The sequence below is a fragment of the Papio anubis genome, chromosome 7, assembly GCF_008728515.1.
Source record: "Papio anubis isolate 15944 chromosome 7, Panubis1.0, whole genome shotgun sequence".
NCBI classification, from domain to species: domain Eukaryota; kingdom Metazoa; phylum Chordata; class Mammalia; order Primates; family Cercopithecidae; genus Papio; species Papio anubis.
In genome coordinates this window covers 3,405,233-3,431,337 of record NC_044982.1, presented here as the reverse complement: position 1 = coordinate 3,431,337, position 26,105 = coordinate 3,405,233, and the positions used below count along the sequence as shown (strand labels likewise).

General features: G+C 59.4%; 1 protein-coding gene across 14 annotated transcripts; it reads left to right on the top strand.

Moving 5' to 3' along the window:
• Positions 1-1,476: 1,476 nt before the first annotated feature.
• On the top strand, positions 1,477-24,316 carry EXOC3L4 (exocyst complex component 3 like 4). Of its 14 annotated transcripts, none has more exons than XM_021941610.2 (15): positions 2,758-2,919; positions 3,461-3,624; positions 5,255-5,411; positions 6,531-6,607; positions 7,892-8,301; positions 9,836-10,490; positions 11,729-11,840; positions 12,055-12,177; positions 12,520-12,620; positions 12,774-12,854; positions 14,602-14,716; positions 15,233-15,352; positions 15,440-15,592; positions 16,204-16,325; positions 23,071-24,316. In XM_021941610.2, exons 2-15 carry the CDS (start codon positions 3,506-3,508, stop codon positions 23,087-23,089), a joined length of 2,364 nt encoding a protein of 787 aa, XP_021797302.2. In that variant the 5' UTR covers positions 2,758-2,919; positions 3,461-3,505; the 3' UTR covers positions 23,090-24,316. The 14 variants fall into 14 exon arrangements, with proteins under 14 accessions (XP_021797305.2, XP_021797309.2, XP_021797302.2 ...); XM_003902303.4 differs by lacking the exon at positions 23,071-24,316 and adding an exon at positions 17,303-17,824; XM_021941609.2 differs by lacking the exon at positions 23,071-24,316 and having other exon boundaries at positions 14,620-14,716; positions 16,204-17,824.
• Positions 24,317-26,105: the final 1,789 nt, after the last annotated feature.

The following is a 26,105-nucleotide window of genomic DNA, read 5'->3' as shown; positions in this document are numbered from 1 at the left end:
AGTGGTCTGCTGCCCGCTGCCCGCAGCCGCTTCGAGTTAGGGAGGGAGCCTGGGCCTCCGGGGCTCACGCTGCGCTTAACGCTGGTCGGGGCAGCAGTGAGGGTGGAAGCGGCCGCCTCTGGCTTCTACACCCCAGGTGTGACAGCCTGGCCTCTCAGCAAGCCCCCGGTCAGGCAAGCATCTGGTGGTGGGGGTCCTGCTCCCTGGCCTTCCCTACCTGGGAGCCAGGTCCTCAGCCAAGGTGAACCCATTTGATCCCGACGACAATCCCATTTTCTGGAGGAGCAAACTGAGGCTCAGAAATTGAAGTGCTTCTCCAAGGTCGTGGGGAGCTGGGTTTGCCCTCTAGTCAGTGTCCCTGCCTAGGCCTCTTCCCTCCTAATGGCCCCTCACCCTGCCTTCTCCTGACCCCAGACCAACCCTGTGCCCAGGCTTCTTTGAGACAAGGCTGGGTTTTTCCAAAGGGATTTTACTGAGAAACTTTGGGAAAAACATGGACCTAGCATGAAAGAAACATTGCAACCTCATGCTGAGAGCGGGCACAGGCTCAGGTGGCTGTGGGGAGCAGATGGGAGTTGACGGGATGTCCAGGAGCAGTCCCCAGGCCCTGGGCACCACCAGCTTTTCAGGCACCTGTGTACTGAATGGAGCGACCCATAATGGGAGGTCCCAGGACCCCAACATGCCCTGTGAGCTGGGAGGTGGGAGGATCAGACCAGGAAGTCTCCAGTCCACCAGGGCCTGGCTCTATGGGAAGACCCAGTTCACAGAACCAGAGATCTAGGTTGCAGTCCTGGCCTCTCCGGGCAGCTGCGTGGCCGAGAGCAGGTCACTGAGCCCTGGGAAGCCAGCTACCTTGGACCCCGGCTGTCTCTGTTCAGTTGTACTTATTCCTTGTTACCCCTCATCTCTGCCTGTTGGAGACAGGTGGGGTGGGACAGGCCAGCAGGTGGGACTGGGCTGGGAGGACAGGCCTGTGGGCTGCTGGGCACCTCTCGGGCTTGAAGTGGGACTCTTAGCACCCCACTTCACAGAGGGAACCCAGGGCTCAGGGTAGTGACTCGAGTGGTTAATTGGTGGGCTTCCTGGAGGAGGTGCTGGCATCTTTGAGTCTAATTTGGCCCCTCTGCAGATGGTACTGCAGCATCTCAGGCACCTTCTGGTCTGTTACGGGCTGCTTTTCCCCTATACAATTCGTATGTTAGGTGGGCGCAGTGGCTCACGCCTGTAATCTCAGCACTTTGGGAGGCCTAGGCTGGCCAATCACCTGAGGTCAGGAGTTCAAGACCAGCCTGGCCAACATGGTGAAACCCCATCTCTACTAAAAATACAAAAAATTAGCTGAGTGTGGTGGTGCGTGCCTGTAATCACAGCTACTCAGGAGGCTGAGGCAGGAGAATCGCTTGAACCCAGGAGGCGGAAGTTGCAGTGAGCTGAGATCGTGCCACTGCACTTCAGCCTGGGTGACAGAGAGAGACTCTGTCACACACACACACACACAAAAAAAAAAAGTCCAGTCTTAGAATGTGACCTTATTTGGAAAATTCCTTATAAAAACATGTGACGTTTAAAGAGGTAATAAGTTAAAGTTAAGTCATTAGGGTGGACCCCAACCCACATGAAGAGGAAATATGGATGCAGACGCAAAGAGGAAGATCCTGTGGAGACCCAGGAAGAAGGGGGCTACCTACACACCAAGAAGAGAGCCCCAGGAGAAACCAGCCCCACAGATTCCTTGATCGCGGGCCTCGGGCTTCCAGAATGGGGAGAGAATAAACGTCTGTTGTTGAGGCTCAGTCCCTGGTCTGTTGTGGCAGCCCTAGGATGCTAGGTACATGGGACCATCCCTGCCCTCAGCCCTAGGACGCTGGTGCACCAGCCTGTCTCTGCCCTCAGCCCTAGGACACTGCGTGCATGGGGCCATCCCTGCCCTCAGTTGTAGGACGCTGGTGCGCGGGGCCACCCCTGCCCTCAGCCAGAGGATGCCGGCGCAGGAGGCTATTTCTGCCCACCTCAGTACCCTGCGGCGGCCCCGTCGCACACCCTTGTGGCCCCAGCCCAGGCTGGGACAGGCCTGGATCTGTCCTCTTTGGATTTTCCCTGAATTGTTTTCTAGGACGCTTGCTGCGGAATCCCCCTATGCAGGGGTGAGGCTGCCTCTTCTGGGAAGTGTCAGCGGCCCTCCTGGCAGCAGTTGCCCGCCTGACCCCCCGCCTCCACACCTTTGCCCCTGCCCAGGATGCCGTCCCTCCTCACTCCTGAGTGTGCCCTGTCTGTCCCTAGGACCCCGTCCCTTCCCCCAGCTCCTGAAGCCCCGAGGAACGGCCTGCGGCTCTCAACTGCTTCCTTCACTGTCACCATGAGCTTCCCTGACAGGCAGGGAGCGGGGGTCTTGGGATGAACTCGATGGACTGGCCCTGTGCTAGAGCCTCTGTCCTGGAGGGAGGGGTCCTTCTGGGCTCTGGCACTGTGGGCTGAGTGTCGCCCGAGGCCAGCGCCTGCTTCCGCTGGCCTCTGAGCAAAGGAGGGGCCGGTGGTGTTTCAGGTGGCAGGCAGTGTCCACCCCTGCTGCCTCGAGCCCTGAGTGCCGAGCTCTACAGCCTTCCCCTCCCTTGTTCTCTGACCCTTGGACGGAGCCCTGAGCTGTCTGGAATGGAAAGCTGGAGTGACTGCCTCCGGAACGAAAAGGAAGTGGGAACTTCTCTGAAAGTGAAAGTATGGGGTCCTGGCGGAGGGTAGGGCTGTGGGTGGGGCCGGGTGGGCCTGGCAGGCACTGACCATGGCTGGGAAGTCCCAGCTGTTGGTCACTCGCTCGGGCCGCTCTGGAGGCTCGATGGCCAGGGCCCGGCTCTGAGGGCCCCACGGGCCGGCTTCTCAGGTGGCTGCGTTCTTCCTGGGCCAAGGCTGTGTGCCCAGCAGGTATGTTCTGGCCAAGTGGAGCAGGAGGGCATGGGGTGCTATGGGTGGGCGGGGGTGGCGACTCATGGGCTTGAGGACCATTTTGGCTCTGCATGTGGCCTTCGAGGCCAAGGGCCTTACTCAGAGCCCGGGCTGACCAGGCCAGAGGGCCAGCGCAAGTCACAGTGGACATAAACACACCCGATACACAGGCAGACACGCTCAGGCAGAAGCACAGATAGACAGACACAGAAGACACCAAGATGGGCATGCGGGCACAGACACAGACTCAGAAGCACTGGCAGGCCCTTTGGGGACACTCCAGGGCAGAGTCACGCACATACAGGGAGACACTCTCAGGTCAACACACAGATGTGCAAAACCGATGCCCAGAAAAGTGTGCATATACCCGTGCGCTCACGCTCAGGCGTCAGATTCACTTGCCTGGTTTCCCTGGGAAAGTGCCGAGTACTAGCCATGGCTGGGGACTGAGTCAGGCTCACTCCCTGCCTTGCGAGTCTCCTTGTCTCCAGGCTCTGTAACTGTCCCTCCGTCATGGCAGGTGTGCCCAGGGCTGGGATCAGGCCCAGAGCAGGAGGTGCCGAACATGGTATGGGCTCAGCTGGTCGGGGAAGGCTTCTCACGGGAGGAGCCATTTCTGCGAGCCTTCAATGAGTTGACAGCTGAAGAAGAAGGGGCTGAGCTCACTGTAGGCAGAGTGCAAAGGTGTGGAGGAGAGGTGGGTGCTTCTGAGTGATCAGAGCGAGGGAATAAGTTGGAACTGAAGCCAGAGGGGTCATTAGGAGAGGCCTTGAATGTCAAGCTAAGGATGGAGCTGTGCTGCTTCTGAGGGCAGCGGTGGCCCAGGGGGCTTATGCTTTGTTGCTACTGTGAAGGGAAGTCTTTTAAGTGTCTCTTTCTAATAGGCTTTGCTGGGGTACAGGAAAGGTATTGCTTGTATTTACATAATCAATGCACAAAACTTACTAAACCCTTTTATTATCTCCAATAATTTTCAGTCTCAGATTTTCTAAGCCAACAATCATATCACCTATGAATAATGACAATTTAATCTGCTCCTTCCCAGTGTTTACATCTCTTATCTATTTTTCTTTCCTTATTGCCTTAACTTGTTCTTCCAGGCAAATGCTGAGGATTCAGAGTGGTGAGAACAAACATCCTTGTCATTTTCCTTATTTGCAGGGGCTGGAAGGAAAAGGAAAGCTTACAAGGAAAGCTTTCAAAACCCGGTTTTACACGTGCCTGGGTTTATATCCTGATCATTGTCCCTCCCGCTGTGCTCTCAGGCGATAGATGATTGGCTATTTCTTTACCTCCTCTTTTTGCCTAATTAGCATTTTTGTGAGCTCTCTTTACTACTTGATTGGTCAGGTGTGAGCTAAGTTGCAAGCCCTGTATTTAAAGGTGGATGCAGTCACCTTCCCAGCTAGGCTTAGGGATTCTTAGTCGGACTAGGAAATCCAGTTAGTCCTGTCCCTCAGTCCCACCTCTCAACAGGAAAACCCAAGTGCTGTTGGGGAGGTTGGCCGATGACCGCTCTAACTGCTAGGCAAGATTCTTATGACTGATCCTAGGAGGCAGCATCGAGGGGTCCTGGAAAGGAGAGCAGCTCAGAGGCTGTGATCAGGTGAAGGTGGATTGCAGGCGTGGAAGTGAGAGGGGACAAGCCCCGCACAGGGCTTCAGCCCAGGGCACAGTACAGGCAGTCACCTGCAGAGGCTCCTTTGGAGCGCTGAGGAGTGGAGCGATGGCCCAGTCCCAGCGTAGGTGGGGAGGCTGGGGGGTGGGTGAGCACTGCAGAGTGATCGGGAGGATGAGGAGCAGCTATGGGAAGGAAGGTCTAGGGGAAAGTGGGGAGTAGAAGCTGAGGCTGGGGGTAGGGAGGGTGGGGAGGTTCAGACGTGACTTCTCGGTCACAGCTAGGGTGGCCCAGGGTGGGAGGTCTCAGTGACTGTGTCTCTGGGTGGTTTCTTGCCCCTGCTGCTGGCCCCACAAAGGGGGTATTAGCCTGACCTGGGGAGAGTGGGACCCGGGGCTCAGGCCGGGCCTCAGTCTCCAGGGTCTTACAATCAGGGAGCGGCAGCATAGGAGCTGGGGCCCCCTGGACCCTCCAGGCACTGGGGACAGAGAGACACAGAGAGAAAAGAGAGCCAGAGACAGTCCAGGGGTGTGTGTGGAGGCAGGCACAGGGAGAGGCCAGGCGAGAGCCTTGGGGGTGGAGGAGGGAGCTGAGAGGGGCCTTCAGGTCTCAGCCCAGCAGGTGCCAGCATGGCAGCAGGCAGGCCAGTCGGAGGAGGCAGGGCGACCCTGACACCGATGTTCCCCCTGCTTCCAGGCTGTGCTCTGGGGTGACAGGGGTAGATGGACAGAGGCTGCCAGGCCAGTGCAGGAGGGCCACATCATCACAGGGACAATGCCGAGTGCCCACTGAGCGGATAAATGGTGACGGCAGGCGGTGCGAGGCATCTGAACCCCGAGGTCCTGAAACCCAGGTCAGATTTGGCGAACAAACAGGGTGCAGGAAAGGGAATGGCCGGAGGGGAAGCCGGAGGCTGGGCGTGCAGCTGGGAGGACAGAGAGGAGGCTGGGTGCGATGCAGGTTGTCTGTGAACCCCAGGGGAAGCTGGTGAGGTGTCATCAGCTAGAGGTAGAGGTGGAGGAAGGAGGTTCCAGGATGGATGCCTGGCTGTGGGGCTCGGGCAGGAGGGAACCATGGAAGGGCTTAAAGCAGGGGAGTGACCTGGCTGGACTTTTGCTTTGGGAAGGTCAAGAATGGCTTGGGAAGCTGTTGGGAGCTGCAGGGTCAAATGAGGCATGGCTGGAGGCTGAGGGGCCATCTAGGGACCTTACTGGCCCTTCAGCGAAGTTCTAGTTTGGGACAAAAGCAGGCTGAGTGGCCCCCACGCCTCTGCCTATGTAACCTCCTAAGAGATTCACTCCCACAGCTGCCCCTCCTTACCTGGCCTCCCTCTAGGCTTCCTGGGAGAGGACCTCCACATCTGACCCCACTCTGGGACCTGCTGACACCTGGGGTCTCCTCGCTGGGAGGGGGGCTTCTGGGCAGCAGTTCTGATTCCCTGGAGGTGGAGACATGGCCGGTCCTGCCTCTGCTCCCAGCTCCAGGCAGGTTCCCCAGCCTGAGCTACGCGGCCAGGGGCAGACTCTGTCCCTCTGTGGGCCTCAGGTTCCTCGTCTGTGAAATGGGCAAATGATACCCCCTAACTTTGTTGTCACAGTAGCTGATCTGTGTCAGGCATCGAGGTGGGCACACAGTAGGTGCTTACTAAGTGTGAGCTCTCCCAAACAAGAAGGCGGGGCTTGACTTGTCCTTGCCCCACATCCCGGCCTCCGTCCCTTTGACAGGGGTGGATGCGGCGTGTGCCAACACCCCTGTCCGGCTGGGCGCCAGCCCCCATGCCAAGCATGGAGGGGCACCAGGGAGAGGGGAATGGAGGCTGGGACAGATGGCGCCCTGAAGTGTGTGGGTCATGTCCGAATCAGGCAGCGTCCCTGAACCTTGGCGCTGGGGGAAGTAGCCAACCTGTGGCCAGGGCGGGGCTGAGAAGCCCCATCAATCACCTGGCTGCCTCTCCCACCCCGCCTCCATCCAGCTGCTTAGCCGCCTCCGTGTCTCTCCCACCCCAGCCTCCATCCAGCTGCTTAGCTGCCTCCGGGAACCTCAAGGAAGGTAGGTGGGTAGGCCTCTGCTGGACCCAGCAGGCACCTTGCTGGAGGGCGAGGGTGGGTGGGGGTCTGGGCCCTGCCCACCTTGGTGTCATTCCACCCCAGCAAACTGGGGCCTGGGGAGGCACACTTCCTGCCTGATGTCACCCAAGGGTTGGGTGGTGGGTCAGGCGGGGGCTTTGGTCCTGGCACCTGGGTCGGGGGCCCTGGGGCTGCGCTAGGGGCAGGTTCAGCCCTTCTTTGGCCCCAGTTTCTCCCAGGGGAAAGTGAGGCTTTGCCAGCCTAATGCCCTCCCCAACCCATGGCCCAGCTTGTGTAATGGGGTGGGTGGGAGGCCCCCTCCTCTCTCCCAACCTAAAGCCAGGAAAGCAAAAGCTCCTAAGGCTGGAAGGGGGTGTGGGTGGAGCCTGGCAGGCCAGGGTGCTGAGGGCCCTGGGGGAGCAGGAGCAGCCACAGCTCAGCCACTCCCGTGTCCCTGGGACACTCCCTCCATTCCCTGTGTTGGGGAGGGGCCAGAGCACACTACGGTGAAGAGGAGGAGGAGTGGGGGGAGGGGGAGAGGCAATGGATGGGAAACAGTGTTGAGAACCCCCCAGTCCCTGGTTAAATATAGACCCGAGGCTCCTCCTGCTGCCGGCCCTGCGGCTGCACAGCCATGATAAGCAGCAGGGTGGCCTTGGCCACTGCCCTCAGGCCCCACACCACCTCAGCAGACTCTGCGACACCCGGGGAAGGGGTGGGCTCTCATGGGGGTCCCTGCCCTCCCCTTGGAGCCAAAGTAGTCAGGCCTTTTGGGCTGAAGTGGGGTGAGCTGAGGGACCTGGAGGGCAGTGAAGGAGCTGGTGGGGGATGGGGGGAGGGTTTTAGGCCTCAGGACCTAACATCTGGGAAGGCCTAGATGTGGCTGCTGGTCCTGTCCTCGCGTGTTATGAGCTGTGGTCTGGACTGGGCCCCAGAACCTGCATGTCAATGCCCTTCTCCAATTCTAATGGGAGGGTCTGGCCTGGTAGGCTAAGTGATGGTGGGCACCTGGGGAGACCCTCTTTGGGGGATGGTCTCAGGAAAGGCTCCTGATGGAAGCAGCTGTCTATATCTCCATGCCCAGCTGCGGCCTGGCACACTGAGGGCTCTTGCCAAGAGAGTGGCCTGATGATGCTTCTTTTTGACAGCCTGAGGGCTGCCTCCTCTGGGGAGCCTTCCTTGACCAAGCCCCTGGGTGTGGCCAGGCCCCACAGGGCCACACCACGTTTCTGCGTCTGCTCCTGTGGCCACTCCTTCTTGCCCTCAGCTCTCCTGCTGCCAAGATGCCATCGCCACAGACAGAGACTCCTGGGCTGGAGCTGCAAAGTCCCAAGGAGGCTGAGGAGTCGCAGACTCCAGCTCAGGGCTCCCGGCGAACAAGCAGCAGGAAAGAGCCCAATGCCCACTGCAAGGATGGCACAAGGCTGGGCCTGGGCTCCTTGAGGCAGGCCTTCTCCCGGGCCAGCCAACGGGCTTTGACCCAGGTCTCCAAGGAGGATACGGGCCTGTTCCGGCGAAGCTCCTGCTCCCTGTTCCGGTCCTTCCGGCAAGCCCTGGATGAAGGCCCAGCTGCCGGCCATTTCCAGGCCACTCCTGAGGTGCCCTCGGGGGTCATGAATGGTGTCAGCCAGCAGGCATCCACTGGGGCAGCGTCTGAGGAACTGAAACCCGAGGCAGGTAAGGGCCTCAGAAACAACACTAAATATGAAAGGAAATGGGTGAGAGGTTGGGGCAGCTGAGCTGAGGCTTCTGGAAAGGCTCTCCTCCCTGGCTCCCCAAACCGTGGCCCCGGACACGTGCACTTACTTATTTATTTGAGACAGGGTCTCCACTCTGTCACCCAGGCTGGCATGCAGTGGTGCAATTACAGCTCACTGTGACCTTGACATCCTGGGCTGCAGTGATCCTCCCACCTCAGCTTCCTGAGTAGCTGGGACTACAGGTGTGAGCCACTGCACCCGGCTAAATTTTTTTTCCTTTTTTTTTTCTTTTTTTTGAGACTGAGTCTCACTCTGTTGCCCAGGCTGGAGTGCAGTGATGCAATCTCGGCTCACTGCAAACTCCACCTCTCTGGTTCAAGTGATTCTTCTGCCTCAGGCCCCCAAGTCGCTAGGACTACAGGTGCCCACCACCACACCTGGCTAAATTTTTTTTTTTTTTTTTGTATTTTTAGTAGAGACGGGGTTTCACCATATTGACCAGGCTGGTCTTGAGCTCCTGACCCCGTGATCTGCCCCCTTGGCCTCCCAAAGTGCTGGGATTACAGGCGGGAGCCACTGTGCCTGGCCTAATTTTTTAAATTTATTTTTATTTTTTGTAGAGATAAGGTCTTGCTATTTTGTCCAGGCTGGTCTCAAACTCCTGAGCTCACTCAATCCTCCTGCCTTGGCCTCCTGAAGTGCTGGGATTACAGGCGTGAGTCACCATGCCCAGCTGGACAATTGCACTTTAAATTCTTGCAATATCTCTGCAATGGGAGCTCCCGCATTGGGCAGATGAGAAAAGTGAGGCTCAGAGAGGTGGAGTGACTTGCCTCAAGTCTCACAGCATGGAGAATGGGACTTGAACCCAGATCTGCATGGCCGGCCCTAGATACCCAGCCTCTCCATGACCTGTCATAGCCTGGCTCCTGGCCAAACTAGGGCCATGCACATAGCTGATCACAGGGTTGCAGAGGGTGCAAGGCTCGCAGAGGTACCCGGAGGGAAGGTCGGGGGGATTGGCCAGAGGAGTATACACTGGGGTTGAGAAGAGGGGGACATGGTAGAGGTGGAGAGCTCCTGTTGGGTGGAGGCTGGTGGAGAGCGGGGAGCAGCAGGAATGTAAAGCTGGACAGGGCAGGAAACGCCCCGCCTGAGCTCCGACCCTATTAGACCTGCAGTTAGGGCTGAGCATGAGGCTATCAGGTCCGGCTCAGCTGGGAGTAGAAGGTGGGCGTGGGAGCCAGGCGGAAGGTAGGGGTTCACCCAAATTGCTCTGTTCAGGCAGGCTTGGGGCCCCAGGGTCTGCCTCTCCAAAGGTGACTCTAAGGAAGGGTTCCTGGCAGCTGGGGCCTGTTGTTCCTGGAGCAGGCCTTCAGCTGGGCTGGGGCATCTGGTAGAGGCCAGGCAATCCAGCCCGGATGGACTCAGTCGCGGCCTGCAGGTCTTCATCCAGGTCGGGGTCTCGGGGCGGTCTCTCTCACCGCCCCTCTTCTCGCCTGCCTGTGCAGAAGGCAAATCCGTGGCCGACCTCATTACTGAACGGCAACTGCTGGCGGCCTTCGAACAGCTTCTGCGCCTGGAGACACGGCTGGTGGCGGAGAAGGCCTCGCGCACCTTTGAGCAGGACCCCACGGCCTTCGCGCGGCGCGCCATGGACGTGTGCCTGCATTACGACGGGCTGGCAGCCGAGCTCAGCGCCATCGTGCGCGAAACGCTGGGCAGCGACGGCGTGGACGCGGCCGTGCTGGCCGAGCTGGCCCGCGTGGTGAACGCAGAGGAGGAGGCCCACCCCTCGCCCCCCGACGACGGCGACTTCCTGCGCACGCCGCGCCACTGGCGCCAGCACTGGGAGGAGGCGGTGCGGCGGAGCGCTCAGGAGCGCGTGCGGCGGCCGGGCGCGGGGTGGGCCTCTGCGGCGGCGGAGGGCGCCTCGGGTCTGGCCCAGCTTCTGGCAGAGCTGGGCGTATTGGTTCGCCGCGATCTGCAGAAGGTGTGGCAGGAGGTGCAGCCCGCTTATGCGGCGGCCGGCTTTCCGGCGTGGGAAGTCTATCTGCGCGCCTTCCACAGCGCGGTGGCCCAGCGCCTCCAGGAACTCGCGCGCGACGCCCGCGGCTGCGAGCAGCTCTATGTCCTGCTGGACTGGGCCGCCAACGTCTATGGCAGGTGAGCCTCGGCCAGGGCGCCAAGTGGCGAGGACGGCTGCCGCTTCCCCCGCAGGCCTTGGGGAGCCCGCTTTGAGGAGCACCAGGCCTTTCTTCTCTGTTCCCTCCCTGGGAGAGGGCTGAGAGCCGAGAGCTTCGACATGCTTTCCTCGGCGGGTTACGCCGTGGGGCGCTCCCGCCCCAGGTTTTCTAGGGGTCACCCATACGCAGTTCCAGAATTTGAAAAGTTTCCGCGGGGAGGTTCCCATGGGAGTAGGGCCTGTGCTGGTCCACCAAGTGCCTTTGGGCGCATCAGAAAAGGGCACATCTTGGCCAGGCACCGTGGCTCACGCCTGTAATCCCAGCAGTTTGGGAGGCTGAGGGGGCTGATCACGTGTCAGGAGTTCGAAATCAGCCTGGCCAACACGGTGAAACCCCATCTCTACAAAAATACAAAAATTAGCCAGACATGGTGGCATGCACCTGTAATCTCAGCTATTCTGGAGGCTGAGGTAGGAGAATCACTTGAACTCGGGAGGCGGAGGTTGCAGTGAGCCGAGATCACGCTACTGCACGCCAGCCTGGGCGACAGAGCAAGACTCAGTCTCAAAAAAGAGAAAAAAAAGAAAAAAGAAAAAAGGAAAGAAAAGCGAAAAGGGCACCCCGCTAGACCGGACTCAACCCCCGCGGGTTCGCAGCGCTTGGCGTGGGTTCACCCGTGCTATCCCCTTTGGACGGGCATCTGGGTTCAGGGTGCAGCCTGCGGGGAGCGGCTGCCTCTAGCTCTGTGCCTGGGATGAGGGTGGATTGCGTCCCCTGCAGAGCGGTTCCCAGCCCCACCAGCAGGAGCGCCCGCGGAGGTGGGGGGTGGGGTTACCTGAAGTCCCGCACTCCTTAAATTTCTCCTTAAATTGTGTGGGGTCAGACCTATGTCCGCCCCGCTGTGGGCCTCCCTGCTGTGGATTGGAGGTTGACCGACCCCTGAGCTGTGTTTGAGGAGAAGGCGGAGTGCCATCTGGGTAGCCGCCCTTCAGCATTCTGCAGGAAAGCAGGAACCCAGCTGTCAGAGGCTTCCGGGGAGGGAGTGTGGCATGGCAGCCTGGAGGCGTGTGTGCGTGTGTGCGTGTGTGTGTGTGTGTGTGTGTGTGTACAGATGCGCAGGTTCGGGATTAGCGTTAGACTTTGAGCCTGGCCAGAAGAGGGGCAGCTGCTGCCGCATCAGAGCCGCGCCCGCCCTCAGCCCCCTGCCCTGCCTTCCAGTCCTGACTTCCTGGGCCCCCCGGGCCTGGCGCTGCCCGCCGAGCCCCTGCCCCCGCTCCTGGCGCCCGACGTGTGGGCCCGACTGGAGAGCGACTACACCAGCTTCCTGGAGGTCAGGCCCGGCGGGTCAGGCTGGGCGGGCCAGGCTGGAGGGGGCGGGCCCTGGGGGGATGTGCGGCGCCCAGGCTAGCCGCCGCCAGAGCTGGCGCTGGTTCATCCTGTGGCCCCCGGCGCGGGCTTGTGACCCGACAGGGCGGCCCTAATCCCGGACGGCGCGGGACGCAGTCCGGGAGGGTCTCACCGCGGCCCCATCCCTTCTCCCGCAGGCCAAGATCACAAGCTGCTTCGACAACATCTTGCAGCTGGAGCAGAGTCACTGGGCGGCCGCCAAGGACCCCGAGGTGCTGCAGGGCCTTTACCAGGCGCCGCTCTCCATGGACGTCCACATGGTGCGGCCGGGAGCAGGGGCTGAGAAGGGGCGTGTGTTCAAGCCTCACGCACACGGTGGCGATACCCAGAACGAATTCCTATCCAGTCCCAATCAACCCTTCCGTTAGATGGGAGCCTGAGGCCCCACGTGGGGGGAAATCGGGGACCCCCGGCGCGCCGACGGGCTGGGAGGCTGCAGGGTGGGGGTTTGCAGGAGTTGACTCTCGGATGGGCGGCTGAAAGCTGGAGGAGCCAAAACTGAGAGACACGGGATGGGCTGGAGGTGTGGGGGGACTACCAGGGGAGCTGCGGCCTCAGGTCTTCGGCTGGGACGCACGCTCAGTGCAGGACTTCGCTCGCAGCTCGTGGCTGAGCACGTGAAGGCGGCCGGCGCCATCTCCGCGGAGCTGGAGGCTACCACCCTGCGAATCTGCACGCGGGCCCTCGGCCTCTTCGTGCCCAGGTGCGGACGCATCCTAAGTAGGGGAGCGACCCAGCCTGGTGTGCTCTGCAGGTGGGAGGGAGGAGTCTGCGTAGGGACCTGATTGGGAGGGTGGACCCAGGGTCATCGCGCAGCCAGGGAGGGTCCCCAAAGGCTCTGTGGATCCCGTCCTAGGTTTGAAAAGGCTTTTCTGGCGTCAGAGGCGGTGAGCGAGCCCCACCTGGGCGCCTACATCAACGCCTGCGAGGAGCTCAGGTAGGGCTCGCTCGCTCCTGCACAGGCGCGGCGTGGCCAGCAGGGGGCGCGCGAGCGCCGGGAAACTGGATGGAAGGGAGTGCGCGCGCGTGGAGGGGGCAGCAGTGAGGAGTGTGTGTGTGTGTGTGTTGGTGGATCTGAGGAGTGTGTGTGTGTGTGTTGGTGGATCTGAGGAGTGTGTGTGCGTGTGTGCAGCAGAGTTGGGGGGGGTGTGTGTGTGTGCGTGATGGAGCTGAGAGTGCGTGTGTGTGTGCATGTGTGGAGAGCTGAGGGTGTGTGATGTGCGTGTTTGGCAGAGCTGAGGGGGGGGTGTGTGTGTGTGTGTCAGAGCTAAGAGGTGTGTGTGCATGTGCGTGCAGGGGTGGAACTGAGTGGTGTGTGTGTGTCAGAGCTGAGGGGCGTGTGCCGTGTGCGTGTGTGTGTGTGTGTCCATCTGAGCGGAGGCCCTGGGGGAGTGTGGGTGGCTCTTCAAGGCTGAGCAGGGGGCGAGGGGTTCCAGCTCCCTGCCTGCTGCCCTGGGTTTTTCCCTCCCTTCATCGCAGACTGCATTTCTTCCATTTCGGGACACCTCCTCCTCTGGGAAGCCTCCCTCAGCCTGCACCCTGGGCTGTGCTGGGGTGAGGTCTGGGTCTCTGTGACCGCAGAAGGCAGAGGCCCTCCCTGTGGGCTGCCAGTGGCTGTCGGCCTTCTGTGCCCTGAGCTCCAGGCCAGGCCTCAGCAGATGCAGCAGCGTGGAGGGCGGCCAGCGCCGGAGGCACAGACTGAGCCACCCCGGTCTGGGTTCATCCTTTTTCAACAGTTTGTAAATTGTAATGTCCCGAAGGACTTCTCATTTATCTGACTTCAGAGAGCAGCTGTGCCACCTGCTGGCTGTGTGCTCAGGGACAAGCCGCCTCCCCTCTGTGGCTCTTTTGCCACCTGTCAAATAGGATCAGAGCACCTGCTCCCTGGGGCGGTGTGGGAACTCTGTGCCTTAGGGGACTCAGTTCCCATTGGCTTTTTGTGAGCATTCGTGAGTGCCAGGCACTTTGTGAATGCCTTCCCTGCCTGACGGGTCTCCTCCCAAGTGCAGTGTACCCACGCACAGGTACAGAGCACAGGCCTGGAAAGGAGGTGCCGCTTGCCCATGGCCATGCAGCCAGGAAGTGGCGGAGCTGAGACTTGAACTTGGCCTGCCTATATCCAAAGCATGACCATGAGGCATGGCTTCTCCAACACTCTCTTGTCCTTAATCTGTGCCAGGCTTGTCCTTGGCCCTGGGACCCTGGGGTTTCAGCTCCAAGGAGCATTCTCTGACCCTTGGTAGGCAACCTCTGGCCAAACCCTTGATGGAACTCTAGCCTGCCCTACTGTGTCCCTGGCTGTGGGGACTAGGTGTAGCCTGGCCCTCAGTTTCCTCAACAGTGAAATAGGGACATTGTCACTTTCAGGGAGCAGTTATGAGGCTCAAGGTAGGGTGTGTTCCAGGCATGGCTATGCCGCACTGTTTATTACCAAGAGGGGTGGAAGGTCTGTCCCAGAGCTGCCAGAGGGGAAAGGGTCACCCGCCCCTGACCCACCCCTCTGTGACTGGCTCCCTGGGCTTCTGTGCTATCCCCCACTTGACTCTGCTTGCAGGCAGCTACACTGGGGAGCCCTATGGGCTGCCCTTCACATTGTAGTCTTAGTGAGTGGAGCTGTGCGCCTGGCCCTGTTCCCCAGCCTGGTCTCCCTTGCCCACTCATCGCTGGTCCTGGCCACTCCGCAGGACCAGTATTCTCTCTAGGTTCCCAGGAACTCAAGAGGAGCTGGAGAAGCCCCTGGTGGCGGCCACCTGCAGCTTCCAGAAGCACCTGCTTCAGGGCTTGCAGCGTGAGTTGCAGGTGACTATGACAGGCCCTCTCTCCCCACTTCCCATGCCCAGGAGGTACCCCCTTTTTCCTAGAGCCTGGAGGCCCAGGTCACAGCATTCATTTATTCCAGGGGCCAGCTCATGGGTGTGTGTAGGGTAGTGGGCAGGGGACCCAGGTGAGGTCCCAGCTGAGCAGGGGCGGCTGGGAGACACCTGCCTTCTCACTTCAGTCTCCAGCTCTTAGTGGTCACCCCCGAAGCCTGGGATGGTGGGTCCACGGATCCAGGCCCAGGGTCCTCACCCAGTCCCTCAAGGCTTCCCCGGGGCACACCCTGAGCAAATCTGACTGGACAAACCCTGCCCCTGGATCATGGGGCCCGGGAGAGGCATTCTGGGAAAGGGCTCCTGATATAACCTGTGGCTAGGAGGGCGAATGGCACCCCAAACCCAGGAGGGAAGGGGTCAGGAGTGGCACACTGGGCTTTGAGGAGGGGTTAGGTTGGGGGGGTAGTGCACATTTGCAGACTCCCAGCCCCTCTTTCCCCAGCCGCTCTTCAGAGTTGTGTGCACCAGGGACTGGCTGACGCAGGACTGGCTGCGTCCCCTCATGGACAAGGTAGTGAGGTTCACCGGTCATCTCCAGCGTGTGGCCCAGCCACGGGCACAGGTACCACAAGGGGGAGGGCCCTGGCAGGGCTGTGCCCATGGTTGGGGCTGTTGACTCTGACCCTGACCCTGACCCTGGGTCGCCCAGGAAACTCTGCAGGAGGTGCACCGGTTCGTGGTCCGCGAGTACCTGGCACAGGCGCTGAAGCCACGGAAGCGGTTCTGGGCCATGGAGCGCATGCGTGGCTCCCAGAAGATGAGCCTGGATGCCCAGGCCATCAGCGACACCTTCCAGGGCCTGGTAGGGGTGACATCTGACTGCCCCTCAGTGCTCGCCTCTGTGTGGGGAGGGGTGGCAGTGACTAGGGCCATAGCACCAGAAGGGCTTTTGGCGGGAGTGGTTCTCCTGACGCTGGATCAGGTGAAACAGGGACTGGGGCACCTGTGGGGCTGGGGGGTGGGGGGAACCAGGTGGGAGGGTGGCACATTGCAGACATTTGCATACAGTTTGCAGGGCCGCAGGGAAGGGGCGAAGGTCACAGCCCCATCTCATGGTCAGGGTCTGTGGGAGGTGTTCCCCACCTCAGGCCAGAGCCCTCAGAGTGGAGGCACCAGCGCCCTGCATACCCCTTGTTTGCCCCCAGCAGCAGCACGCTCAGGCTGGCCTCAGTTTTCCTGTCCGAGCAGGATGGGATGGGAGGGGAGATGAATGCTGTGTGGCCCACGAGCCCTGGGTGCCCAGGCACGCTCCTGATCTGTTTTGGGGGAGGCAGTCCCAGCGCCGAGCTGAAGTGACTGCAGGAGGGCTGACGCTGCGGGAGGGCTGACCTTGCGCTGACCTGGTGCTCCTGCAGGAGTTGGAGCAAGGGTGGGGAGAGGGCTCCTGGGGCAGGTGGCAGTTCTGTCTCGCAGGGTTCCGAGGCCACATGGTTGGACCAAGCCATCCAGTGCGTGGCCGAGATCCTGGGCGAGACTTACAAAGACGACATCCAGCGGCACCTGGAGACTCTCATCCGGAGCTACCCCGACATTAGGTGCGTACCCTACCTGCTTCCGTTAACTTCCTACCAGAGCTTCGGGGCCAAGGGGCTGGTATTGGAGGGACCCCAGCCCGTACCTGACTGCCCAGGGGCCTGGAGACCAGAGGCAAGAGGTAGGCCTTGGATCCTCAGACCCTCAAGGCTGGAGGGGGTATGGAGAGCATCCCTTCCTTCTCCTAATCTGTTCTCGGCCATCCTCCATCAGCCCTACGGGGGGTGGCGCACCTCCAGTCCTGGAATCCAAGGGGGAAGGCGGGTCCCCCACCCCTGGAGAGAAAGCCCTCTCTGAAAGCCAGGGGATTCTGAGATCGGGTCAGGAGGAAGGGTTTTGATCCCGGGTTGTGCTGGGGCGATGGTGAGTCTTCCAAGCTTTTGGAAATCCCAGTTCAAATCTCTCCAATTCCATTCGTTTGAAGATTCTGGGATGTGGAGCTCACAGAAAGTCCCTGGTTCATCCCCTTCCCTGGGCCACCCTGCCATGGGGTGGGGAAAGATTCCCTGACCCCAGCTGGCCTGTATTCCAGGCTGTGGCTCAGAGAGAGAGTGGCCCTCATGGCACCCTGGGGGTTCCCCTCCAACTACTCCCCCACCCCATCGGCCCATCACCCGCAGCTGCATCACCCCCTCCCTCCCTCTCCACCACCTGACCCCCGTCTCCCTCCCTCCCTCCCTCTCCACCCTGTCCTCGGGTCTCCCTCTGTGCCTCTGCGTGGGCTCTTCCCCACTCTGCACACCCCTCTCCTGTGCCCCTTCAAGCCCAGCTATGGTGGCCCCCCTTCCCCTGCCGGCCCACGCTCTGCCCCCTCCCCCAGCACAGCTCTTCCTGACCTCAGTCAATCTGACCTCCCTGACCAACTCCTGGAATGCAGAGTGACTCACGCTAACTCCCAAGCCCATGGGTTCCCCTCATCCTGGGGCTGGGGATGTTGCGGAGGTGTAAGCCTGCAGTGAGCGCCGGCATGTCTCTGCAGGCGGGACCACATACTGGCCATTCTGGCGCTGCGCCGACTGGGCTGCCGGCGGAACCAGCATCTCTTGCAGCACACCCAAGACCTGCTGAGAGCTGAAGCTGGGGTGGTGGGTGCGGAGGCCCCCCGGGGCCGTGTGCTCTTTGAGGAGATCAAGGTGCCCAGTGCCATGGCTGTGCGGATCACCTGTATCTAGTTCTCTCTGGCTCAAGAGGGGGCCGGCCGCCGGCAGGGGGCTGTGGTCAGTGGGGGTCAGCCAGGAGCCCAGGGAGTCACTCTGGGCCCTGCCCCCAACTCTGACACTGCAGTTAGGGAATTTTTGTCGTCAGCAGCCAAGCACAGCTGTCTGGCCAGAAGGAGCAGCCGTGCAGGAGGCATTTCAGGCGTTGGTCGGGAGTGTTTTGGGGCCGCAGAGCTCTCAGTGCTGCCTGTCATGGGGAGCCTCCCGCCCGACTGTCTGGCTTCACCCTCCAGTCTGAAAGTGAAGAGCAGAGTATTTATTTAAAAAATAAATGTGAATTAAAATGGTGCCTCCCTAAGGAGTGGGCAGGGGATGGGAGGCCTGGGTCCCGGTGTGCTGAAGGGCCAGGCCGGAGGCTCTCTGGTGACACCATTTGGTGGGTGGCCCTCTGGTGCCCGTGGAACCCATGGGAAGACTGAGGCAGGTCCAGAGCAGGGAGGGCCCATGCCTGTGGATGCCCCCACCACGGCCCGGGTCCACTGGCCTTGTGCCCGCTCAGCCTCATCTCAGCCAAGGCAGAGTCGGGGCTTCCTGGGGACAAAAAGAGGCCAAGACTGGTCCTGCAGCTTGAAGAATTTGGGTTAGATGTAGGAGGGACTTCCCAGCAGTGAAAGTTGTCAAGTTACTGCAGGGGGTGTGTCACCCATGGAGTGTGTGTCCGGGAGTGAGCATGAGGTGTCAGCAATGGAGGCAAGCATAAGGAGACTGCTGCAGCGTGCACCTGCATCCCCGCTTCTCCGCAAAGCTGCCACTGAAACTTGAAGCCTTGAAGCCTGCGGGCTGGGTTGCTGGGAAACCCATTTGCATTGGCAGCCGGGCTTGCTGGGGAGGCTGAAAGTTGAGATGGGGAGATTTCCAGGGAGCAGCTGAGACAGGTGGTGACAGGTGCCCCTCCCAGCCCTCCACAGTGGGCCCCCATAGTGTCTCTGGGCCTGACCCTGACACTGGCGGGAGTGGGGGGCAGGTGACCGCAGGTGGGCTAAGGTTCCAAGAGCTCCACGAATTTGGGTCGCCTGAGGACAGGGTAAGGGGTCTGAAAGCCTCTGGTGCCAGGCAGACAGGGGGCGTGTCTCTCCCTGTTCCCTCCAGGCCCCCTCCCTGCACTGTGGACAGTCAGGGGGCAGTTCCCCGGGCAGACCTGCCCCGGTTCCTATGCCAGGGCTGGGACCTGGAGCCTGAGTCTTGCTGGGGATAGAGCCTGGGGGTTGAGTGCCCAGGGCTTGTCTGTCTCTTCTGGGAGCAAGTGCTGGGGCAGTACCCTCCTCCATGGAGGCCAGGAGCAGGGCAGGCTGGGGCAAGGGAATATCCAGACGTCCCCTAGCAGGGTGGGGCAGGTGGGGCAGGAATGAGGAAGTGGGAGGGTTGGGGTTCCCCATCTCCAGGGTTGAGGTGGGGGCGGGTGTGTGATGCTAGTGCCGATAAGCGATTCCCGTCCCTGATGGGAGGACCGAGGCTGGCAGAGAACAGGGGTCGGCACTGCGTGGTGCTGGGGATCTTCCCAGCCAGGCGCCAGAGGGCATGTCTTTTCCTAGGGGAGGGGTCCAAGAGATGGCAAGTGATTGACAGGTCGGCCTCTCCCCTGCTTGACCCCACCGCTGACCTGGTGGTGGCCATGAGTGTCCCAGGCAGGGTGCATCAGAGGGGAGAAGGGAGGGCTTGGCCTGGTCTGGTCCTGGTCAGGTTCTCCCCAAGGAGCTCCTGCCACTCCCTTCCCCACGCTTCTGTCTCAGACTCCCCACTGAGGAGCTGGAGCCGGAGGGTCCTGGGGCTGGGCTGTGGGGTTGGGGAGGGGGTTCTGTCCTGGCTCTGCCACTTCCCACCTGTGAGAATGCGGGCAGGTTCCTTTATCTCACTATGCCTTGTTTTTTTCCAGCTGTGAAATGGGGGTGCTGTCAGTGCCTCCTCGGCTGGGGAGGGTGAAGTCAGAGCCAGTCATAAGGCCAGGGCCCTGGCCGCCCTGTGACGCCATGTTCCCGGAGGCCCACCTACAGGAAGGCCCTGGGCACCCTGGGGTTGGGGTGGTGGGGTCCTGAGGCTGGAGCAAAACCTAAGTTGAGTGGAGGTCACTGCAGGGGGAGGCCCCAAGAGAGGCTGGGAAGAGGTGCTGATGGCTGAGCAGCTGATGGCAGAGGGAGGGGGCCAGCTTAGACCATGAGAGTTCCTAGGCCCGGATACAGGAAGTCAGAGTTTTCCTGGCAGGAACTGTGTGCACATGTGTACCTGTATCTCCATTCCAGGAGGGTGTGTGTGCCATGTGTGCAGATCCTTGTGAGCCCAGTGGTGCCTGGGGCTGGGGGCTGCAGGCTGGAACTTCCCAGGCCAAGCCAGGCTGAGCTGGGGGTGGGATGGCAGCTCCTAGAGGACGCAGTCAGGGAAGCTGGGGGTAGAGGCGGGGCCGAGACCAGGGCATCCTGGGTGCCTCAGTCCTGGGATCTGGCCACTGGCCTTTCTGCCCCGGGGGTGGAGACTGAGCCCACAAGACCTTGCAAAGAGCCTGGAGTGCTTCCTTGGCCATCTGTTGTCCAGGCCAAGCCTGCAGGGTTCGGGCTGGCTCTCAGAGAGGTACTTGGGTTCTCATCGGCCAGGTCATCTGGCTGATAAGCAAGTGTGTGTGTGTCTGTGCACGTGCACCTATGTGCACCAGCCCCTGTCAGCACCCCCAGGATGGAGGCCCTTGCCCAGTCTCCTCACTCCTCTCAGAAAGCAAGACAGCCTGGAACCATCCTACTTGCCCCCAAGCTCAGCCCCAGGCCCTGCCTGTCGGCCCCTGGCCCCCAGCCTCTGCCGGCCACCTGTTCCCTGCTGCATGGCCCAGTTCTCCTCCCTCTTCAGGGCTAGCTGGGTTTCCCCCAGTTTCACCGTGGCCTGAGGCTTCTGCATGTCCTGGGGTTCCCTCTGGTCTCTGTCCCTGAGCTTGAGGTCCTTGAGACTGGGTCTGTTCTGTGAATCTTCTGGGGCCCCATCCCAGGCCCAACTCGGGGGGCAGAGAGAAGATACAGAGAACCCACATGCCCCAGGCCCGCATGCTGTGGTCTGCAGAGATGATCCACTCTGTGTGTGTGTGTGTGTGTGTATTTGTGTGTATGTATATGTATATATGTGTGTGTGTGTATGTGTGTACGTATGTGTATGTGTGTGTGTGTGCTGCACGCACACACACCTGCTGGCTCAGGGACAGCGTGTGTAGGGTGAGAGGAGACTGGAGAGCTGCCCCCACCCCAGCTCAGGCTGGGGCCCAGCAGCCCTCTGCGACCATCTCTCCTCCTGGTCTTCATGTGTCTGGGCCTGTCCCCTGCTTGAGTGTGTCATGCGGGAGACACACGAGGCTGAGCCACGCAGGCCTGTGTTCCAGTCTCAGCTCTGCCCCTTCCAGCCGGGGGACCGATCCAGTCTTCTTGTTGGTAACGTGGGAGGGAGTGCCCAGTAGGGAGCCAGTGAACCTGTCCACAGTAGTCCTGGCAAGAGGGTGTGCTGTGAGTGGCGGTCCGTGTGTCTCCTCCAGGCCTGCACAGCTCACCCTCTTCCTTCCTCACCTGGTGACCCCAGCCCCTTCCTTCCTGGCTTCAGTACTCAGCAGGCCCCTGTAGATGGTGGCAATATCCCCAGCGGCTGGAAGGTGACTGCAGGACCCCTCACTGCTGCCCACATTGGGAGAGGAGGCTGCAGGGTCCCCAAGGCTACCCCCGTCCCCAGTCAAACTTCCTTCCTTTGCAACCACAAAGAAGCCCCAGGGCCGCCGTCGGTGCACACAGCTCACAGGCCATCATGAGGCCCAGGGGGTGGCCAGGAGTGGCCTGCCTCATAACACTGCCCGTGCCCGCCCTTCCCTGTGGAAGACTGGTCAGTGAGCACCTGCCGGCCACTGTGCTGCAATAAGACGGCCACTGCAGAGGGCAGGGTCCACAGCGCCCCAGGTCACAGGACCAGAGCTCGCTGGGAGCCACCCTATCTCAGCCTGGCCTCCTGGGACCCTGGTCTTGTGAAACACTTGGAGGGAACTGAAACTTGGACAAGTCACACACACCCCTCGGTCCATCCTCTCCTGGGCCCTGGGGGCCTGGGCCTCTCCAGGAACACCCTCCCTTCTGTCTGCACATATGCCCACCCATCTAGTAACAGCCTTAAAATGTGTTAAATGCTTAATAATGTTTTGGGGAACAATACATTCACGTAGGTCAAAATGTAAAAGGTATGCAAAGGGTATAAGTCTCCTTCTTATCTCTAGTCTTCCTGCTCCCATTCCCAGAAGTAACCAAGGTTCCTTGCTGGACACTTGAGTTGTTAAAAACTGATTCTTGCCCAAGGAATTTATATGAACGGTGACATTCTGGGCATTGGTGGGGAAACTGTTTTTGCTGGAGGTGGTTGGGAGGATAGGGCAGTTGTTTCTCTTTTCTTTTCCTTTTTTTTTTTTTTTTTTGAGATGAAGTCTCACTCTGTCACCCAGCTGCAGTGCAGTGGCGTGATCTCAGCTCATTACAACCTCTGCCTCCCAGGTTCAAGTGATTCTGCTGCCTCAGCCTCCCAAGTAGCTGGGATTATAGGCACCCACCACCTTGCCTGGCTAATTTTTTATTTTTAGTAGAGACAGGGTTTCACCATGTTGGTCAGGCTGGTCTCAACTCCTGACCTCAAATGATCCGCCCGCCTCGGCCTCCCAAAGTGCTGGGATCACAGGCGTGAGCCACTGCACCTGGCCTGGCAGTCGTTCTTGATCCCTGTAAACATCAAATGAGGAACTCAAGGCTCTTAGATGGATAGAATCCTCAAATAATGGACTTAGGATCTTAGGGAAGACAAAGGTCACCAGTAGAGGGTCGTGACTGCAAGTTGTCCAAGTTCTTGGCGTTTTGAACAAAGAATCGGACAAAATGCCCAGCAAAGCAAAGAAAGAATGAAGCAACAAAAGAACGAAAGCAGGGATTTACTGAAAATGAAAGTACACCCCACAGAGTGGGAGTGGACCGAGCAGTGGCTCAACAGTCCAAATACAGAATCTTGTTGAGTCCAAATATCCCCTAGAAGTTTCCTGTTGGCCACTTCATGCTCATGTCATGTAAATGAAGTGGTGGTCTGCAATCAGTCTGATTTGTTGCAGAAAGCAGCCAACCAGAGGCTGAAGTGAAGTTACAAAGGTCACACTCCTGTGCAAACATCTGATTGGTTGTAAAAAGCAACCAATCAGAGGCTAGGGTGAGGCTGGCGCGGTGGCTCAAGCCTGTGATCCCAGCAGTTTGGGAGGCTGAGACGGGAGGATCACCTGAGATCAGGAGTTCAAGACCAGCCTGGCCAATATGGTGAAACCCCGTCTCTACTAAAAATACAAAAAAAATTAGCTGGGCATGGTGGCGGGCACCTGTAATCTCAGCTATTCAGGAAACTGAGGCAGGAGAATCACTTGAACCCGGGGGCAGAGGTTGCAGTGAACGGAGATAGCACCATTGCACTCCAGCCTCCCTAGTAGGTGGGATTACAGGCGCCCACCACCATGCTCAGCTAATTTTTTGTATGCGTTTTCCTTTCAATATAGTTCTAGGAATTTGGCATGAAACAGCCTTAGGTTCCCTGCCTCCAGACCCTATTCTGCTTCATCATGAGAAGCCCTGCCGTTTGTGGGGTGCCCAGTGTGTGCCGGACTCTGCTTGGTGGCGTATGATGTTCCTGCTTTCTCTGGACTCAGGGCTAGCATTTCGAATCAGCTTCTGGACTCATACACCTCTGGGCTGGAATCCCAGCTCTGCACCTTCCTAGCTGTGTGTCCTTGTGTGAGTGACTCCACCTCTCTGGGTTCCATCTCCCTGTGTAAACTTGGGAGCATTACACAAGAAAATGCAAGAGTTGGCTGGAGGAGGACCTGGCTCTCCGAGAGCATCCTCCTACCTGTGGCATTCATTGTTATTTACCTGCACTACCTCCTTTAAGCCATCCCTGCCAACCCTCTGAGTGTGCCAGCGCCATCTCCAGGAGGTCCCAAGGAAATGTCACTGTCCCAAGCAATGTGTGGAGAGACACAGCTGCAAGGAATGGAGTGCCAGGGCCCAGGTGGTCTCCACGCCTGAGCCCACAGAGGGATGCCCTCCTTCTCCAAAGTCTGGAAGTCAGAGCTCCTGGCCGTCTGACAAGAAGGGGGCTCCCAGAACCTGGGCTGGAGGCAGTCACAGGGCCTGCCTGTTTTTTGAGCAGCCTCTGTTACAGTAGACAGATGTGAGCAGGGCAGAAGAGCACCCAGGAATGTCATGCGACCATCAGGTGATAGGCAGTTGTTACACTGTCTCTCTAAAATAATAATTGATCGAACCAGCACCAGGAAAAGGCAGTCTCCCAACATAGGTGTTTCTTCTACATAGAAGCACCCAAAACTAGTGATCAGCAACTTCCCGGTAAGATCTCAGGAGTCGGGTGAGTGGGCTCAAGCATAAGCACTAAGAGGCAAAATGGCAGAGCCTAACTGGTATATGACCTTCCTCAGGGAAACCCTCGACAGTAAGGGAAGAGCGCCTCAGATGAGCACGTGCACCACTTCAGTACACACACCGCGCATGCGGCCCCTCCCAGGTGCTGGTAGGCCACGGCGGTGCATGTGGACAGCCCAGCCCAAGGGAAGAATCTGGAGAAGGAATGCAAGCTTCCCCCACCCTGGGAACTGGAAGCATGTTAATGTATAAAACCCCATGTCAAGGGTCCCTTGAGTCACCTGCTTGGCCTTCCAGGTGTACTTTCCTTCCTTTCATTCCTGCCCTAAAACTTTTTTTTTTTTTTCTTTTTTTCTGAGACAGAGTCTCACTCTGTCTCCCAGGCTGGAGTGCAGTGGCACAATCTCGGCTCACTGCAACCTCCGCCTCCTGGGTTCAAGCAATTCTCCTGCCTCAGCCTCCCAAGTAGCTGGGACCACATCTGACTAATTTTTTATTTTTAGTAGAGTCAGCGTTTCACCATGTTGGCCAGGCTGATTTAGAACTCCTGACCTCAGGCGATCTGCCCGCCTTGGCCTCCCAAAGTGCTGGGATTACAGGCATGAGCCACTGTGCCTGGCCGTTTTTTTGTTTTGTTTTGTTTTGTTTTTTGATAGGGTCTTGCTCTGTAGCCCAGCTGGAGTGCAGCTGCACGATCTGGGCTTACTGCAACCTCCACTTCCCGGGTTCAAGTGAACCTCTCACCTCAGCCTCCTGAGTAGCTGGGACCACAGGTGCCCACCACCATGCCGGCTAATTTTTGTGTTATTATTTTTATTATTTGGCAGAGGCAGGGTTTTGCCATGTTGCTCAGGCTCCTTCTCTAAAGCTTTTAAATAAACTTTCACTTCTGCTTTGAAACTTGCCACGGTCTCTCACTTTGGCTTAGACCTCTCGGTTGAATTCTCTTTTCTGAGGAGGTAAGAACTGAGGTTGCTACAGACCCGTATGGATTTGCTGCTGCTAACATACTTTGGTGCTTCATGACTTGGATACAGTCCCTCCTGGTAACACCTCCCCTCCCCTCCTGTTCCCTCCCCTCCCTTTCCCTCCCCTCCCCCTCCCTTTCCCTCCCCTCCCCTTCCCTCCCCTCTCCTCCCCAACTCCCTTCCCGGAAAAGCCCCATGAAGCAGCGCTGGGCTTCCCAAGAGAGCTCCTGCCACGTGATTGGCCTCGGTCATTGGGAGAACCCTGCATAGACCGTGGCTCTGCAGCTGTTTTCCTGGAACTCATGCCAACTCTGAGAAGGGCCCGTGTTCTATAGGAACCCCGGGCAGAAGGGACCAGAACTGAACTTGGGCATTTTGCATCACTACCAGAGAGCTGTGGTCAAAGACTGGAGTTTTAGGAGAGCTGAACTTGGGGAGGAGAGTGGCTGCTTGCAGCGGGCATAGGGAACTTCCTATGCCCATGAGTTCCACCAGGACCCACGCCTCCAGGGAGCCCTCCTACACCACACTATTTGGGAGGCCACTGGTGTTGGGGTCCTGCTGCCCCATAGGCCCTGCTTTCTCTCCCTTCGCCCTTCTTAAGCAAGGACAGTGGGCCAGGCTCATGGAATAGCTGCAGAAGCCATACCTCATCAGGCCTCAGTTTCTCCATCTGCCAAATACGGAAAGGAATCCTTGGCCCGGCTTCCTCCTAGGAGGAAGGGGAGGGGCTATCAACAAGTCAACAGTGTCCCGTGGGGCTGGGGTGGGGCACCGCCTGATGGTGCATGTCTGGGCTGCTGAGGGTCCTCATGCCGCCTCCTTTGCAGGAGGGGATATGCCGTGAGAGTGGCTCCTGGTCAGCTGTCCTGGCCATCCCACAGTCCCGGAGGAGGTCAGCAGACTTCAGCCAGGGTCTCATGAAGCTGCAGGTGACGCTGAGTGAGCCACTGCTCCTCTTGGGGAAGGCTGGGTGGCAGCAGGGATCCCAGCCTTAAGGCCTCAACCTCTGTGCCTGCTTCTTTGAGACTCAGTTTCCTCATCTGTCAACAGGGGACACAATGGCCCCACCCCATGCATTGAGTAGGGCATCCCCGGGGGAGCAAGAGGCCCCGAGAAGAGTTTCAGGGCTGGTGACAGCCTGAGAAGTGAAAGGGAGAAGCAGAGTGAGTGTTGGGGTCCTG